The following is a 15,877-nucleotide window of genomic DNA, read 5'->3' on the forward strand; positions in this document are numbered from 1 at the left end:
GCCTCGCTTCAGGTAGTGCCATGAGGGTGTGGGAGGCCACTGCTAGGGTGGTGTTGCCTGCTGCATATGTAACGAGTCCTGGTGATCCCTCCTCCTCTGCTTCTTGCAGCTGAAGCACTCACCAGGAACGGCATCTCTCACAAGGTGGATGATTCCTCTGGATCCATCGGCCGGCGCTACGCCAGGACTGACGAGATTGGCGTGGCCTTCGGGATTACGATCGACTTTGACACCGTTAACCGGACGCCTCACACTGCCACCCTGAGAGACCGCGACTCGATGCGCCAGATCCGAGCCGAGGTAAAGGGCAGGCAGATGGGTTTGGCTGCTGACAGAGCCAGCTCTGTTTCTTATGGGCTAGGGGAGAGCATTAGCTGCTATTTCTGATCCAGCCATGACTCCGGTCTCTGCGGGAGCTGCCTCCAGCTCTCATAGGCAATTTAGCTATTCTGAGAAATCCCCAGGGAAGATATACTGGTCAAACAGAAGATGCCGGTCCTGCTGCTAAAGTGAGGAGAGGCTTTTGTTTTCCTGGAATGCAGAGGTGTTGATCTTACTCGAAAGCCATACCTTGTGCTGATTGCACTGCTCTGTAGAGTGCCTCTTTCCAAGTGAAGGCTGCTGAGTAAATGCATTTGCTGGGTCGTGTCTGGCTTTTAAAGGCAGGGCTCCTCTGAATCCACAGGCACCAAAAGGCAGGAGATCTTTGCCTTCTACAGGCTGGCTGGCGGAGCACAGCGCAGACGTAACTCCTCAAAGCTTGCTTCTCGCCGGTGTTGCCTGAGCAGCGCCAGTGAAGCTGGTGAGCTGTTGCCCAAGAGCCACACCTGCCCTAAGCAGGCTCTGCTAGTACGGCCGTAATACGGAGACTGGAGCAGCAAACCTCCCCGTGGCGGTCTCATCGCCTGTGAGCAGAACCCGCTCAGAGCTGCGGACACGCAGTCTCAGCACCTCTGTCGTGCCCTCCTCTCCCTGGCCCCCACCAGGAACGCAGCTGGGCTCCCGTAGGAGGAGAAGTTAGTGCTGATCTGCGAGGCGGAGTTGTTCTAGCTCCGCTCTGTGCAAAAGCACCTGTCCTGCTCGGGGCTGCTGAGCTGGCTGTGGGTTTGGTTCGGCGTAACAGGCAGCGCCAGCTCCTCAGGGCACCCGTCTGTCTCTGTATCACCTGGATGACCTCCCACCGCTGAGCAGCAGAGACGAGACTTTGTTACCCTTCAATTTCTGCAAATTTTCTAGTTTCTCTAGCTGACCCTTCGCACCATGACAGTGTGCTATGAGGAGCAAAGAAAAGGCAATTGGCAGCTTCTTTTATGCTGGTCTTACAGTAAGTAGGGCCTGGCTAAATCCTGGCTTACAGCATCTTTTGGATGTGCGTATTATTTTCTTTCCCTTCCAAAACGGTAACATAACACTACCAGGGATGAACCTCGTTGTGGTCCACCACAGGGACAATGGCATTTCCCGCATGGGTCACCCTGAATAACTGAGCAATTTGCTGAGATGACACAGACTGTCCTCCTAGTTAATCGTTTTTTTTCCCCAAAAATGATCTTGCAAGAAGATATCTTGCTCCTGTGCTGTTGCTGATGTAAAAATTACCTGTGTTCCCCAAGTATCCAACAGAGCAACTTGGTTCTGAGGGCTTCGTGTTTCATATGTCTTTGTGATTTTGCCTGCAGATCTCTGAACTTCCTGCCATCATTCGTGACCTGGCGAACGGTTATCTAACTTGGGCTGACGTTGAGGCAAAATATCCACAATTTGAGGGACAAGAGACTGGCAAAAAGGACACGATAGAGGAATAAAGAAAAGGACCCGAAGGAAAATCCTGTCAAATGTCCACTTTTTACTGTTCATGTTAATATGAAATAAACTTATCATGTATTATTCAGAGCTGCATTGTTTGTGCACACAGGGACTATTTGTTTTTTTTTTTTTTTTCCCTCAATTGCTGCCCCAATTTAACTTTAAAAACTGAAATAATTGCAGTCCAAGTTAAAGGTGTTATGAATAAAAACGCCATTATATATGCCTGCTTCTCTGTGTTCATGCAGCCTTGTACTTTCTTCAGAAATGTCTTTTTTTTTTCTTCTTTTTTTTTTTTTCCCCCTCCTGCTTATGGCTGTGGGTATTGCAGGTTTATTACAGCCCCTCACGCCGTTAGGGACCGTACACCCTTTCCTCTGGGTTCGGATCACCTCGGACTCTTGTGCGAGATGGTACTAGTTGCTTGGCCTCGTGTTTATGAAGGGATGATCAAGGCGTCAGTCTTCCTTTCACCGTCGCACAGTGCTTCAAGCCCCTGCCTTAAGAGCTGGGTTCAGTGCTTTCTTTTGGCTGCAGGTGTTTAATACCTGTTTCTGCAGAATGAGAAGCATTTGCATGCAGCAGAACAGAGAGGGGATGGAAAATCCTGTTCTAATTCTTGCTCTTGCTTGGCATGGTTGGTTTGCTTGGCTGAGGGAGCGAGGAGTGTGGAGAGCAGGAGCAGTGGCAGGGTCCCTTTTTCATGAAATGTCTTCTGGCAGCAAGGACTGAAACCGGAGATTGCCCTAAGCGGGTGGGAAAATGCTCCGAGGGCTGAGCACCTCTGCGCTCGGGAAAGGCTGAGGGAGCTGGGGTTGTTCAGCCTGGAGAAGAGAAGGCTGCGGGGAGACCTTATTGCTTGGGGAGGAGTGGCTGGGAGCTGCCTGGCAGAAAAGGACCTGGGGGTGTTCGTTGACAGCCACCTGAACATGAGCCAGCAGTGTGCCCAGGTGGCCAAGAGGGCCAATGGCATCCTGGCTTGTATCAGGAATAGTGTGGCCAGCAGGAGCAGGGAGGTGACAGTGCCCCTGTACTGGGCACTGGTGAGGCCGCCCCTCGAGTGCTGTGTTCAGTGTTGGGCCCCTCACTCCAAGAAGGACATCGAGGTGCTGGAGCGTGGCCAGAGGAGGGCAACGAAGCTGGTGAAGGGTCTGGAGCACAAGGCTGATGGGGAGCGGCTGGGGGAGCTGGGGCTGTTTAGCCTGGAGAAGGGGAGGCTGAGGGGAGACCTTATTGCTCTCTGCAACTGCCTGAAAGGAGGCTGTAGCCAGGTGGGGGTCGGTCTCTTCTCCCCAGTAACAAGCGATAGGATGAGAGGGAACGGCCTCAAGCTGCGCCAGGGGAGGTTTAGGTTGGATATTAGGAAAAACTTCTTCACTGAAAGGATATTCGGGCACTGGCCCAGGCTGCCCAGGGCAGTGGTTGAGTCCCCACCCCTGGAGGTATTTAAAAGCCAGGTAGACGTGGTGCTCGAGGACATGGTTTAGTGGTGGGCTTGGCAGTGATAGGTTACTGGTTGGACTCAATGATCTTAAGGGTCTTTTCCAACCTTAACAATTCTGTGATTCTATGATTGCAGCCTTTCAGTACTTAAAGGGGGCCTACAAGAAAGATGGGGCCAGACTTTTTAGCAGCGCCAATAGCAATAGGACAAGGGGGAATGGTTTTAAAATAAGAGAGGGTAGATTTAGACTAGATATAAGGAAGACATTTTTTACCATGAGGGTGGTGAAACACTGGCACAGGTTGCCCAGAGAGGTGGTAGATGCCCCATCCCTGGAAACATTCAAGGCCAGGCTGGATGGGGCTCTGAGCCACCTGATCTGGTTGTAGATGTCCCTGCCCATTGCAGGGGGGATGGACTGGATGGCCTTTAAAGGTCCCTTCCATCCCAAAGCATTCTGTGATTCTATGAAAAGAGCCGGGTACCCTTTGACTTCCCTGGGCAGTGGAGAAATTCAGGCCCCTGCGCTGGCAGTGCCTTACCGCAGCGGGAGGTGGGAACGGCACCGTAGTGTTTGGGGAGCACTGAACCCTGCCTGACCCAGACCAGTTAAAAGACTACTTGTGTTTCAGGCTCTCATCCCACTAAAAAGCAGAGAGGTCTTGTCTCCTTCCATGTCATTTCATCTCAGCCTGCTCAGATGTCCTCTAGGCTTTGGAGAGGGCTCTGATACTGCCATCACAGGCGTTTCCATCCCTGGGCTAGAAACCTCTGCTTCAGAGAGCAGGGAAGCATCCTCCTCCAAGCTGTTGCTTGGGTTTAGAACACTCATTTAAAGACAAGGTAGAAAACACGAACTCCAGCGCCGTGCTGGACGCGGCTGACAGGAGATCTGCCAGGGTGGGTGATGTCCCGGTGGCAGAGGCACCGCGCAGCTGCGGGGAGCGCGGGCAGCAGGCAGGGCTGTCGGCCGTCACCTCTCCCCGGCGGCTGGCTCCCAGGAGGGGCTCCCACAGGGCTCAATTTCTGTTTCTGCAGGGGAAGCCGAGCTGGAAATCGTTGCGCTGGCTGAGTCTTTTGCGCATCTGCAAGAGCTCTCTTTAAAACATGTCTGCAAACGGTGCTGTGCGGTGAAATCAAATGATGACCTGAAAGCTTTAGCCAAAATAATAGCTAATAATAAATTCCTCTGAATCACAGAGCCTTAGATATGAAATAAATGGGATGCTCTTGAGAGGCTGTGATCCGATGCCCTAAAAAACTCCCAAAACTCCCAGTGGGGAGATGCAAAGTTGGTGTTTTGATGGGAAGAACCTGAGCAGAGTAGCTGCAGGTTGCCATTCACCTGCCTGCCCTTGCCCGTCTGTCCCCGATAACGAAATCTGAGGCCTGATCCCCACTTTTCTTCACCCCTGGTGTAAATAAGACATCTGCCACTGCTGACTCTGTCAGCTGAAGGTGCATAAACCTCTTCTAAGAAGCTTTAGCTGCGTTAGAGCCTTGCATAAGCAGGTCTGATGCTCAGAGAGGGAAGGCTTTAAAAAAAGGGATGCAGAAGAGGATGCTTGAAAACCTCAATTGATTCGTGCGACTGGAAGCTGCTTTCTCTGCGCTAGTGGCTGATACCTTTTCCAGATTGGGAGGCAAGCAGTAATTAGTGAATGTTTCTGAGTAATTTCCTTTAGTTTTAGCTAAACTTCTGCGGAAGCAGATGGATCGGGGGCATTGGAGAGGGAGGGCAGACACAGGCGGGGAGGGTGGTGGTTTCGCTGTGCCCATAAATCACTGCGCTGCTGATTTTGTTTTGCTTTGCTGGGCTTGGTTGCATGAATTCATCCTGGTGGTGACAGCAGGCACGCGGTCACCGCTTTCAATCGTCTTTTTCCTCCTCAAACTGCATCCTTCAGTTAAACTGGCAGGTTTATGGGTCTGCCTTTTGCCTGGAAGGGGCTAACGGAAAGAGGTGCCTGACCTGGAGCGGGGCGAAAGCACCAGGGGTTTTCTTCAACCACGTACCTGCGATGCGTGAGCCGTGGAGATGCGTGCCTGCGGATCCCTGCGAGGAGGCTTTCTGAGCCTCAGTTTCCCCTGTGCTGGGGCAAGCGAGGGTCATCATCGTTGGCAAATGCTCCAAGACGCACAGAGCTAATAATGTAATAAATTAAGCCGGGTTATTCATTTGAGTGAAACACGGACCAGGCAAGCCCAGGTGCCCGCGTGCCAGGCGCTGCACAAACCCAGCCAGCAGCCTGCGGGCAGGGAGAGGAGTACTGAAGCGCAGGCAGGGCTTTCCAAAGCCATCAGTGCTTTGGGGTGTCCCCGTTTCAGAGGATCCGAACCCTGAAATGGCGGGGGTTTTGGGCGGCATCGACGGGCCTGCCTGCCTCCAAGCAGGTGTCAGACCCGGGCGCTCCCAGCCGCTCCCCCTGCCCACCGCTGCCTTTTGAGCAGTGGCTGGAAACTCAGGTCAGCTCCTCTTTGTCCATCTCCCTGCTGCTTTCCGTGCTTGAAAAAGGTCATTAAACACCTCCACACCGCCAGCAAACGCAGCAGTACCGTTTCCTTAATGTAAGAACAGATAGAAGTTTGCAGCCACGAGTGGGAAACCATCACCAGGGAACTAATTAGCAAATTGTGTCTCAACTTCGCTGCTTGGCCTTCAAAGGGGAGCGCTAGCCCAGGACAAAGGTAAACCCTGCATGTAGTTTGTGGTTAAAAACCTTGTTATTTGAAATACAAACAAAGCCTGGAACCAGCTGCACTATGTTAAATCCGTTCAGCTGGAGACCTGCCCCGCGCTAGCCACAAAAGGGTGGCTCTTTGGGGTTAGGGTTTTAGTTTAGCCTAAAAATCTCGTTGCGGAGGGCAAGGGATGAGGACGGTTTTTGGAGGAGGTGCAATCTGGAGCCCAGCCAGACGGGTGCTGATGGTGGCTGCCCCGGCCCTGGCAGCTGAGCTGCTCATCCCCTTCTTACCAGCCCCTGTCGCTGTGAGCGGTAGCCAGCTGAACACGCGTGTTCTTGTCCTGACTAATACGCATGCGATTTGCAAAAAGGTGCTTGCTCACCTGTGTTTCAAGCAAACAAATAAAAAAGCTGGGATGTGTCTGAGGACACACTTCATTAAAAATTAGGATGGTGCAGATTTTACCTGCTGCTCCAGCAATGCGAAGCAGCAATTTGCTTTGCCGGTGTCTGTGCTGATTCCTGGCTGCTGGGAGCTGCACCCATCGGCCAGTGGGTAGCAAATAACCGGGTGCTGTGACTTTGACCAACACTTGATCATGCAACGATCTTCAAACTCCTTCAAAGGGAACTGCAAAAAATAGCTCAGAAGAGACTGCCTGGTTCCAGTCCGCTTAAATTCACCCCGGGACGGCTCTGCCCTTTGCTTTCTGGTGCTGGGGCACCGAGGAGCTGAGCAGGGTGCACCCTTCAGCAAGCAGCACCCACTTCCCAGAAGAGGGTGCTGTCAGGCAGAGAATAGCAAGCGCAAGGAAGGTATTTAGACACTGAAACCCTATGTTTTATTTTTAACTCTTCTGGGTGTTTCAGTTGCGCTGCAGCCCTGGACCTCCAGCACTGCCTTGCTCTAATGCTGTTGTTAATTCAATGGCAAAAAATGCTGTTGCAGCCTGGATTTTAATGCAAGGGAGACAACAATCCTAAGAAAGTCTTAGAAAAGTAGTTCGTAATAGCTCACCTTCAGGGGAGTGCATAGCTGGGGTGAAAGAGTGAAGTTTGGATCCCCTTGCCATGAGCTTATGGAGTTGGGGGGGATCCATCTGATTAAATGTAATTATTTACAGCACGGATGGTTGTAGCCTCCCGGGCAGCCTCCGTCATCAGCGGAGTCTGGGGCAGGGTTTGTCTCAGTGTTAAGTGGGCTTTGCAAACAGGCATCATGAAACCGCTGGTTTTGCTCCGCTGACGGCGGGGGATGCCGGGGAGGGGAGCACAGCCAGCACCTGAAGGCAGCGGGACGACCCCTGCCTCGCCTGCGCGCTGCAAAAATCCCCCTGGTAAAGAACAAAGCCGAAGGTGACAGGCTTGTCCTAACAAAGGCAGATCCAACAGATGCACTTTGGAAATTCAGCTTAAACCTTTTTGATTCCTATCTTTGCTGTGACCTGCAATTCACCTTCTGCGCCAGAGAGGCAGAGTTTAGTATTTATAAGCGGGGGCTGCTGAACCTCAATCTCACTCCGCATCGCTCTGCCACACTCATTTCCATGTTCCTATCCAAGCCGATCATGTAACGCTCTGCTTTCTGCTGTAATCTGCAGCTATCTCCCCTGCAAGGGGATGGGAGAACATTGCTCATTCATTTCATAAAGCTACAAAAAAATGCAAAAACACTGGCAAAGCCCCTTGGTCCTTTCTGAATAATATCTCGGCTTATATCGCCAGGACGCCGGCTCTGGATTTAAACAGCATTTAGGGTCATCCCCACTTTTAGAAAGTGTGCGAAGAAGGGCAGTAGAAAAGAAAGGTTTATTTTCTCTCCTAATACAAGAAGTGATGAAATTGGCAGGTGACGGTTTTGAAATAGGTACTTGGAGGAAAGATCACTGCGTATTTGCGTGGTTCTTCCTCTCTTTGCATCTTCTGGTGGCTCTTGGCTGGTTTGTGGAGACTGGGAGGTATAGGAAGCACCAGACTGGTAACCAGTCGTTTTCCCAGCAGTCAACCCACACAAGCTAAATCCATCTATGCCAACCTTTAACTGAAATAGTGCTAAGAGCAGCGGTTAAGCCAACTGATCTGTAATTGGGTTAACCAGGCGCTGCTTCAGACCAGGCCTCTACATCTTCATTTATAAATTGAGGAGAAATGCAGCTGCTTTGCAGCAAGAAAAGTGAGAAACCCTCAGCACCTATTCCCAAAAAGCCAAAGCAAAGCTCATCAGGGGCTTTCCTTTTTGGTTTTCATTTTGGGAACAGAGCAAAGCTCTGCTCTTTCTTCAAAGGCTTCATGTTAGTGAAAGGGGTATTTATATGAGACGTGTTGTTACAGCGACTTAACAGGAGCGCGAGAATAAGGATTCCTGATCCTCTCCCAGGTAAATAATTCCATATTTCTGAGCTTTGCTCTCCTCCAGTGTTAGGCAGCAATAGCAGTAGTGTCTGGCACGTGCCTTTGGGGCTGGTTATACTGGTGGATCTTTGCTACCTCCCAGTAACCCCAGCAGGTCCTGGCTGAGGTCCCACGCCGGCTGGCGCTCATCCAGCAGGCGATTCCCAATTACATCACTTTCAGAAGATGTAAAAAATGAGCAGAGGTCTCATTCCTCCCTTTGCTAACTGTCCCCCCTCTGATCAGGAGCCCCGTGGTAATTTTCCAAATCCCGCAACCCCGTTTGCAAAAATACAACGAGGAAAAGAAAAGCCCACGATTGAATTTTCTGCCTCTTGGGGGAAATCAGATATGAAATAATAAATATATATTATATCCTCCAGGCAAAACCCTGCGGGTCACTAATACCTACAGATTAATTGTACTAATCCAGTGCGATCAAGGGGAGATGGTTGGCTACTTGGCACTATTTTGGTCCCTTGCTTATGAAACTCCATCTCCGTGTTTGAAAGAAAAGTCTTTACATAACCGTAATCACGCAGATAAGAAAAGGACTAAACTGTCCCAAAACATTTTATCTTCTGCACAGATGCTGCCTATGAATTTTGACTTGATTAAATAACACGGCAACATAGTATTTTGTTCTGAATAACAAATGTCCCTCCGTAGGAGGGGAGCAGCAAGTCAAACGGCTGTTTGGTGCAAACGAAACGGGGGTTGACGGAGGCTGGAGGATGGGGCAATTCACCTGGTCAGTGAGAGTGGCTCAGAAAATAGCTAAGGGGCACTGGAAAGAAACCTCCCGTTGTGTCACCGAGTGGCCGGTGACGCACGTCTGGCTCAGAGAGGTCCCCAAACGTGTAGCCCAGGTACCATCACAAACCACAAAGCAAAATTAAGGTCTGGGGCAAACCACGGGACGGGAACAGGAGCGCCCAGGGACCAGCGTCTTAGCTGAGCGCACCAGCAGGGGATTTGTTAAATAAACGTGGTTTGTATCTCTTCTACCATGTCTGCTTCCCGCTTCTTAAAAAAAGGGTCTTCTCGTGTCCCAGGAAGCACGGCACCGGGCTGGCACGGAGAACAGTGGGTTTAGGATGCCCATGATGCCAGGCGTGAATGTGAACAAGAGAGGTCTCATTCTCGTTTCCTGCCCTGCTGCTCGTTCCCCGTTGATGAGCTCCTGTTTGCCAAACTGTGGTCACCAGCAAACAGTAACGCTCTGAGCAGGAGACAACCAGGACGCACCGGACGCTTGGAGACAAGATTGCTCATCAGTCACTTTTCACCTCTATTTTGCCCCTGTTTATAACTGATCTTTGCAGACTGGTTTACACCAAGATGAGTGAGGACCTTGCATGTCCTTTTCCAAACGTTTGTAGAGAGACTTGGAAAGTTAAGTTCCTTCTCAGTGATTCCTATAGCAAAACCTCAGTCTCACACAACTCCCCCTTCAGACCTGCCATGGGATGAAGTGTTGAATTAAGATGAGGATGCTGGTGTCCTGGTCCCAGGTGGATGCTTCCATCCCAAGCTCTCACCTCCCCCACCTCCATCCCATTCGAGATGACTTGAATCCAACAGCACTGAAGCACAGCTTTTTTTTAGTACAGCTTTTTATTAGAAAAATAGAGGCAAACTATCTGCAAATCAGAGGAAAAAACCTAGGGGAAAGAGGTGAATCTCATAGTTGAAGGATCCTATACAGCAAAAGTATGCTGGGACATGATATTAAAAAGGACAATTGCAAAATGTAATTTATTTTGCTTTGTAAAAAGAAACATAGGGAAGAACAGCAAATAACGTTGGATCATATGTTAATATTTCAGTGGGTGTTCACAGCTCCCACTAGTTCCTCCTTCTCCTGCACGGCTACCTTCTGCCTACCAATAAATAAAAAGAAAGTCAGAAAAAATATACCTGGGAAATAATCATCTTCCTCTGTGTGGATTATACCGGCCTGTCCCCACCCCTGTCTACACCAGCTCGCTCCCTCGGGAAGCCACATGCAGCTGGGGCCATTTGCAGGCAGAGCATGGTCAGCGCGGTGCAGCGCAGCAAACAAATTAAGGGCTGGGATGCTTTTGCGACTGAGGCATCTGCAGTGCTGACTCCATGCTCCAATTATGTCTAATAACCGCTGGCCATTGCAGCCTGTGTCACTAAAGCCCCGGCTCTTTTCCTGAATAGATTGGCTGCTGTGGACTAAAAACCCCATGAACCGATGGCGATGTCTCCCTCCGAGCCCGGCTCCCCTTTGCAGCCCATGGAGATGTAGCCAGCAGAGTCAACGACGTCCTGGAGTCTCATCCCGGAGTGGACATCTAAATAGGGCAGAAAAATCACTTTCTCCATTTCTCTGTTTCTCTCCTTTGATTTTAAATGGAGGATGACTGGCTCAGATGTTTACATCTGTACTGTAGAGGCATGAATTCAGGTGAAATAAAGCCTGCCCCAGAGCATGGTGGATCCACAACTACTGAGACAGGGGAAAATAGATATATTCCCAATCTGTTTTATTTTCTTACTTGACATTAGGATGATTTACAGGTGAGAGACTTTGTTAGACTAAGAATTTACCCCATGGCGGTCAAACTTTTCTAGAAAGCCAATGGAAAACTGCTCTACTACAGCTCATAAACACAGAGCTGCTCCTGTTCCCCAAAGGAGATTCCAACCAAACCATGTTCACGCTCCACTATTTGTCCTCCTGGGTCTTATTTGAAAGATGTTTAGTCAAAGCCTTTTCTTCTTCTATTCGTGCTCCAGTAACATGGTCTGTTGCTCATCACTCATAATCCCCCTGGTTGGAAAAGCGGTCACCTAATCGGGGCAGAAGCTTTGCCATGCGATGTAGGTAGCCACTTTCCAATCATCCCCAGCCAGCGTTTGTTTATGTGCAGTGGGATTATTAGCAAGACATAGTATTTATGTTAAAGAGAGTTAAAGAAATCAGGATCAGTTAGAAAAGAGGAGCTGAGTAATTTATTCCTTGCTGTCATTTAATTCCTGGGGGAAAATCCCCAAACAAAGGACAAGGTGGGGGCCACTGGTCAGCAAGGGCTGAGCCTACACGCCAGCTCGCTGTCTTTAGCTTGCAGAAATAGGGCAGAGCTGTGCAAAGATTACTGGAGCAAGAACATCTTGCACAAAAAAAAAAGCAAGCTTGAAAGGACACAAAGCTTTCAGGAAACAGCAGTCTTCCACCATGGCCTATTTTGCAGCGAATGATTTAATTCCCTGCTTCCCATGTAATAGTTTAGCGTACTATTATCACGGTCTGTTATCAGTGTACCTATTTAAGGCTGATGAATTTACTGCCAGTGAAACAGATGCAGGGAAAAAAACAGCTGATAAAACCAACAGAAATGCTGAAGTAAATCTTTAAAATCAGAAAGATATACTGGGGGAAAAAAGAAAAAAATTAAAACGATCTTTAATTTTGTATAACTATGCATTTGGCTCGTCTAGTGACCACGCGGGGTTTGAAGACAGGCTGGCCCAGTTTTTGCAAGCTAATAGTGGCGTATCGAGCCTTCCTTTGGCTCCTGCCATCGCTTCATGGCATCGGAGCTCTTTGCCGTAGTTGATGGCAGAATATTAACTTAATGGCCAGGACGTGGAGCAGCAGGGGCTGCACCGGGGGATGGAGCGCAGGCCGCACGCCGAATCTGGCAACGGTGAGCGCTGCTGAAAGCACGGAGGGAAGGGGAACATTTCACACCGGGTAATTTTAATGGGGGAACTGCACGAGCTCCAAAGGCACACGCAGGTATTGAAGGTTAGCGTTGCATGGACATGGTGGTGTGCCTCGCCGCCTTTGTGCGACCTCGAAGGCAAAAGCTGGCGGCTAAGGAGGGAGTGGGAGGGTGGAGCGTGCTGCTCTGGGCACGGGGAGCACCCGGCTCCAGGGAGGGGGTGGTGAACCCCCTTCTTGCTGTCGCTGAAGCGAGCTCTGGCAGTAATGTCCAGGATGCAAAAGCAACTGAACCCCCCCCAGCAAGTCTGAAGTGGCGCTTTGATTGCCCAGCAAAGCCCTTCCTTCTTCTCCCTCAAAACCACTCAAAACAGCAAGTTTGCTTGGCCAGGTGGCCTTGGAGGTGCACCTTGGAGGTGGCCTCCGTGCCACTAAGCTGGGTCAGAGGGGTCCTATGGGACAGCACAGCCCGTAGGGCCAGGGTCTTCATGCCAGGTGTGGGGAGGCTCATCCGCAGCCGTGGTGGGAACAGCCTCTGCTAACCCCCAATTCCACCCAGGGCGGTGGGGCGCTGGGAGCAACCTAACGCCTCCTTTTCTTGGCAGAGCAATTAAACACACCTTTTGCTGGTGCCATACTGTGGTCACGACTGCAAATGTGTGACACAGAGGACAGTTGTAGAGGGTTTCTCCCTACTGCAGTGAGGCTGTACACGGCACAGACAGCCGGTCTTCAGGTTTAGGAGCCACATCTCGGCATTGCAACTGAGCATGTGGTGCAAGAAACAGGTCTGGCAACCTCCCAAATGCTGCTCTGAAACTGTGACTGTGCAACGAATGCCCTCAACTCCATAATAAATATGCCCAGGGATTATCCTGCACAATCAACCCATGCATGAGGTTATTTTAAACTAGGAAAAAATGAAGTCTTCATATAAACCCTGCGTTAGTTCCCAGCCAGGGCTCTTACTCTGGCTCTGTAAACTAGGCTGTGTGGGTAGGTGTTTGCCCGCCACGAGGAGCGTTATTGATCTCAGTGGCCCTTCCCCAGGAGCCCGCAGGGTCCCCGTCCCTGAGTCCTTTGGTCGTGACATCCTTCCTTATTTCTGGCTGCAATTTTTCCATGGTAGCAGACTCTGTGCTGCTCCATGTGTCTGCAGGGTGGCTGGTGCTGGTGTCAATAGCTGGAAGGCTAGGGACCAGCGATGGTCTGCTCTGACTCCTGCCGGGAAGTTGGTGATGGCAAGCCTTATAATGTTCGGTGAGATTTTTGGTCCTTTTTTTTAAAAAAGCTCCAGCTCTTGGAGTCATGTGAATATATCCGAAATCACAGATTTCATTTACTTGCTTTAAAAATATGAGCTTCTCAGCCCTCCTGTTAGCAAAAAAAAAACCAAACCAAAACACCCTCTTGAAATGAGGACTCTTACAGAAGATATAAAAAAGAAGCCAAAATACATATTTATATCCCTCCCTCGCCCCCAAATTTCACATTGTGTCAGCCAGTTTTGACTGAAGTTTCATTCAGGGATTGCTGTGTGCAGAAGTCCAAATCATCCCAGGTTTTTCACTCCTGGCTCCCACCAAATACTGTGAGATGTTCCTGGGGAGCAGCTCCCACAGGACCATGGACCTTGGTGGTGGATGCAGCATCCCCATCCCCAAGTGGGCAGGCATAAGCCCTTCCCTCCCTGAGTGCATGATCCTTGCCGTCATGGGACCTGTAGGACCTCATAGTCATCAGCATCAGCCTCTGTCTTCACCACAATGGTGGGGCTGCTGTGGCCACCCACTGGCTCTGGTGGCACGTGGCCAGTTACCAAGTGCTCAAGGGGCTCCTCTCCCTCACTAGGAGGGCTTTGCTTCTTGAGGTGGTTCCTCTGGTGCCTCTTGAAATGTCCAATGGTGGCGTAGCTTTGCCCACAGTCAGAGCAGATAAATGGGCCCCGGCGGGTGTGAGTGAGCTGGTGCTTCATGAGGTTGGCTTTCTGTGAGAAGCTTTTGCTGCACTGGAGGCACTGGAAGGGCACCTCTCCCGTGTGGACCCTCTGGTGGGTAGTCAAGATCTCCTTCCTCTTGAAGTCCTTCCCACACATGGCACACTTGAATGGCCGGTCCTCTGCATGGGAGGGTTGGTGGAGCCGGAGCTGGGTCCTGTCAGGGAAGACCTGCCCACACTTGCTGCAGCAGTTGGGGTCATACTTGGTGTGGACCCTCTGGTGGGTTGGGAGGGCAATCTCCTTGCAGAAACCTCTCCCGCAGATGGCACAGGTGAAGGGCCACTCCTCACCCTGGGGTCCGAGGGGAACTGGGGCTGGCAGTGGCTGGTGCTCCCGCATGTGGACTCATTGGTGGGTGGTGAGGGCGACCTTCTGGGTGAAGGCTCGACCACAGGCAGCACAGGGGAAGGGGTGCTCGCCAGTGTGGGTGCAGCGGCGGACAACAAGGCGGGACTTGTCGATGAAAGCTTTGGGACAGTTGGCACAGAGGAAGGGGCGCTCCCTGGTGTGGATGAGGAGGTGGACTGCCAGCTGAGCCTTCTGGGCAAAGCCCTTCCCACACTTGCTGCAGGAGAAGGGCCGCTCACCAACGGGGAGCCGCCGACAGGGGACAGCCAGGCTTTCCTCATCTTTGCCAGCCACCTTGGCATCGGCATCAGCATAGGCATTGGCGTTGGTCTTGACATTGGTGTTGGCATTGGCATTGCCGTTGGCATTGGTGTCAGCATTGGCATTGGTACTACTGTCTTTGCCGCCTCCCTTGCCCCTGCCACGCTCATGGATGCAGCGGTGCTTGACCAAGGCAATCTTCTGGCGGAAGCCCTTGCCGCAGGTGGTGCAGGGGAAAGGCCGGTCACCAGTGTGGATGCGCCGGTGGACGGTGAGTCGTGACTTGTCACCAAAACGCTTGCCACAGTCACTGCAGGGGTAGGGCCGCTCACCGGTGTGGACGCGCTGGTGGGTGACCAGCTGGGTGCGCTGGGCGAAGTGCTTGCCATACTGCCCTCCCCCATAGGGCTTGTCCCCGGTGTGCGTCTGCTCATGCTTGGTCAGCTCCCCCGGCTTGGCAAAGCCCTTGCCGCAAGCCCCGCAGTGGTGACCCCGGCCCTCAGCATGAGCCCACTGGTGGTTCACCAGGTTGCCCTTCTTGGTGAATGTCTTCCCACACTGCCCACAGGCATGGGTACCACCGAGGGTGGTGGGGGGCTGCTGACCCCCTGCGGCATTAGCGGTCTCCTTCTCCCGCGCATGGACACGGCGGTGGGCTGTGAGGCCAACCTTCTGGCTGAAGCACTTTCCACAGGTGGTGCAGGTGTGGGGGGCCTGCCGGGGATGGCAGGCCCTGTAGTGCCACAGCATCTCCCTCTTGCTGCTGAAGCGGTCCCCACAGGCTCCGCAGACGTGGGCATTGGGCCTCTCATGGGTCCGCTGATGCCGGGCGAGGTGGATCTTCTGCCGGAAGCACTGCCCACACATGGAGCAGGGGTAGGGCTCCTCCCCGGTGTGAATCCTCTGGTGGGTTACCAGCACTGACGACTTCTTGAACTCCTTCCCGCAGGTGCCGCAGTGGAAGATCTTCTCCCCTGCTGGAGTGGATTCAGCCACGATGTCCCTAGCAGCACGCCGCTGGGCCCCCTTGGTGCTGTGGACCCGCTGGTGCTTGGTGAGGGTGATCTTCTGGCGGAAGCCACGGCCGCACACCCCACACTTGAAGGGACGGTCATCTGTGTGGATCCGGTGGTGGGCCACCAGCTGTGACTTGTCCACGAAGCTCTTCTGGCAGCTGCTGCACTGGTAGGGCTTCTCACCAGTGTGGATCCGTTGGTGCACAATGAGCTGCGACTTCTGGGTGAAGT

General features: G+C 51.8%; 1 protein-coding gene across 1 annotated transcript in view; it reads left to right on the forward strand.

Moving 5' to 3' along the window:
- Positions 1–1,948, forward strand: part of GARS1 (glycyl-tRNA synthetase 1) — a gene marked incomplete at its 5' end in the record, with an annotated part of 28,688 nt that extends 26,740 nt beyond the window's left edge. Inside the window, 2 exons of the mRNA XM_082328731.1 lie at positions 110–300; positions 1,680–1,948. Of these exons, the coding sequence (XP_082184857.1) occupies positions 110–300; positions 1,680–1,805 (317 nt within the window). The 3' untranslated portion in view covers positions 1,806–1,948. The remainder of the gene's footprint in view (positions 1–109; positions 301–1,679) is intronic.
- Positions 1,949–15,877: the final 13,929 nt, after the last annotated feature.

The sequence above is a fragment of the Platalea leucorodia genome (genome assembly GCF_965183815.1).
Source record: "Platalea leucorodia genome assembly, chromosome: 1".
NCBI classification, from domain to species: domain Eukaryota; kingdom Metazoa; phylum Chordata; class Aves; order Pelecaniformes; family Threskiornithidae; genus Platalea; species Platalea leucorodia.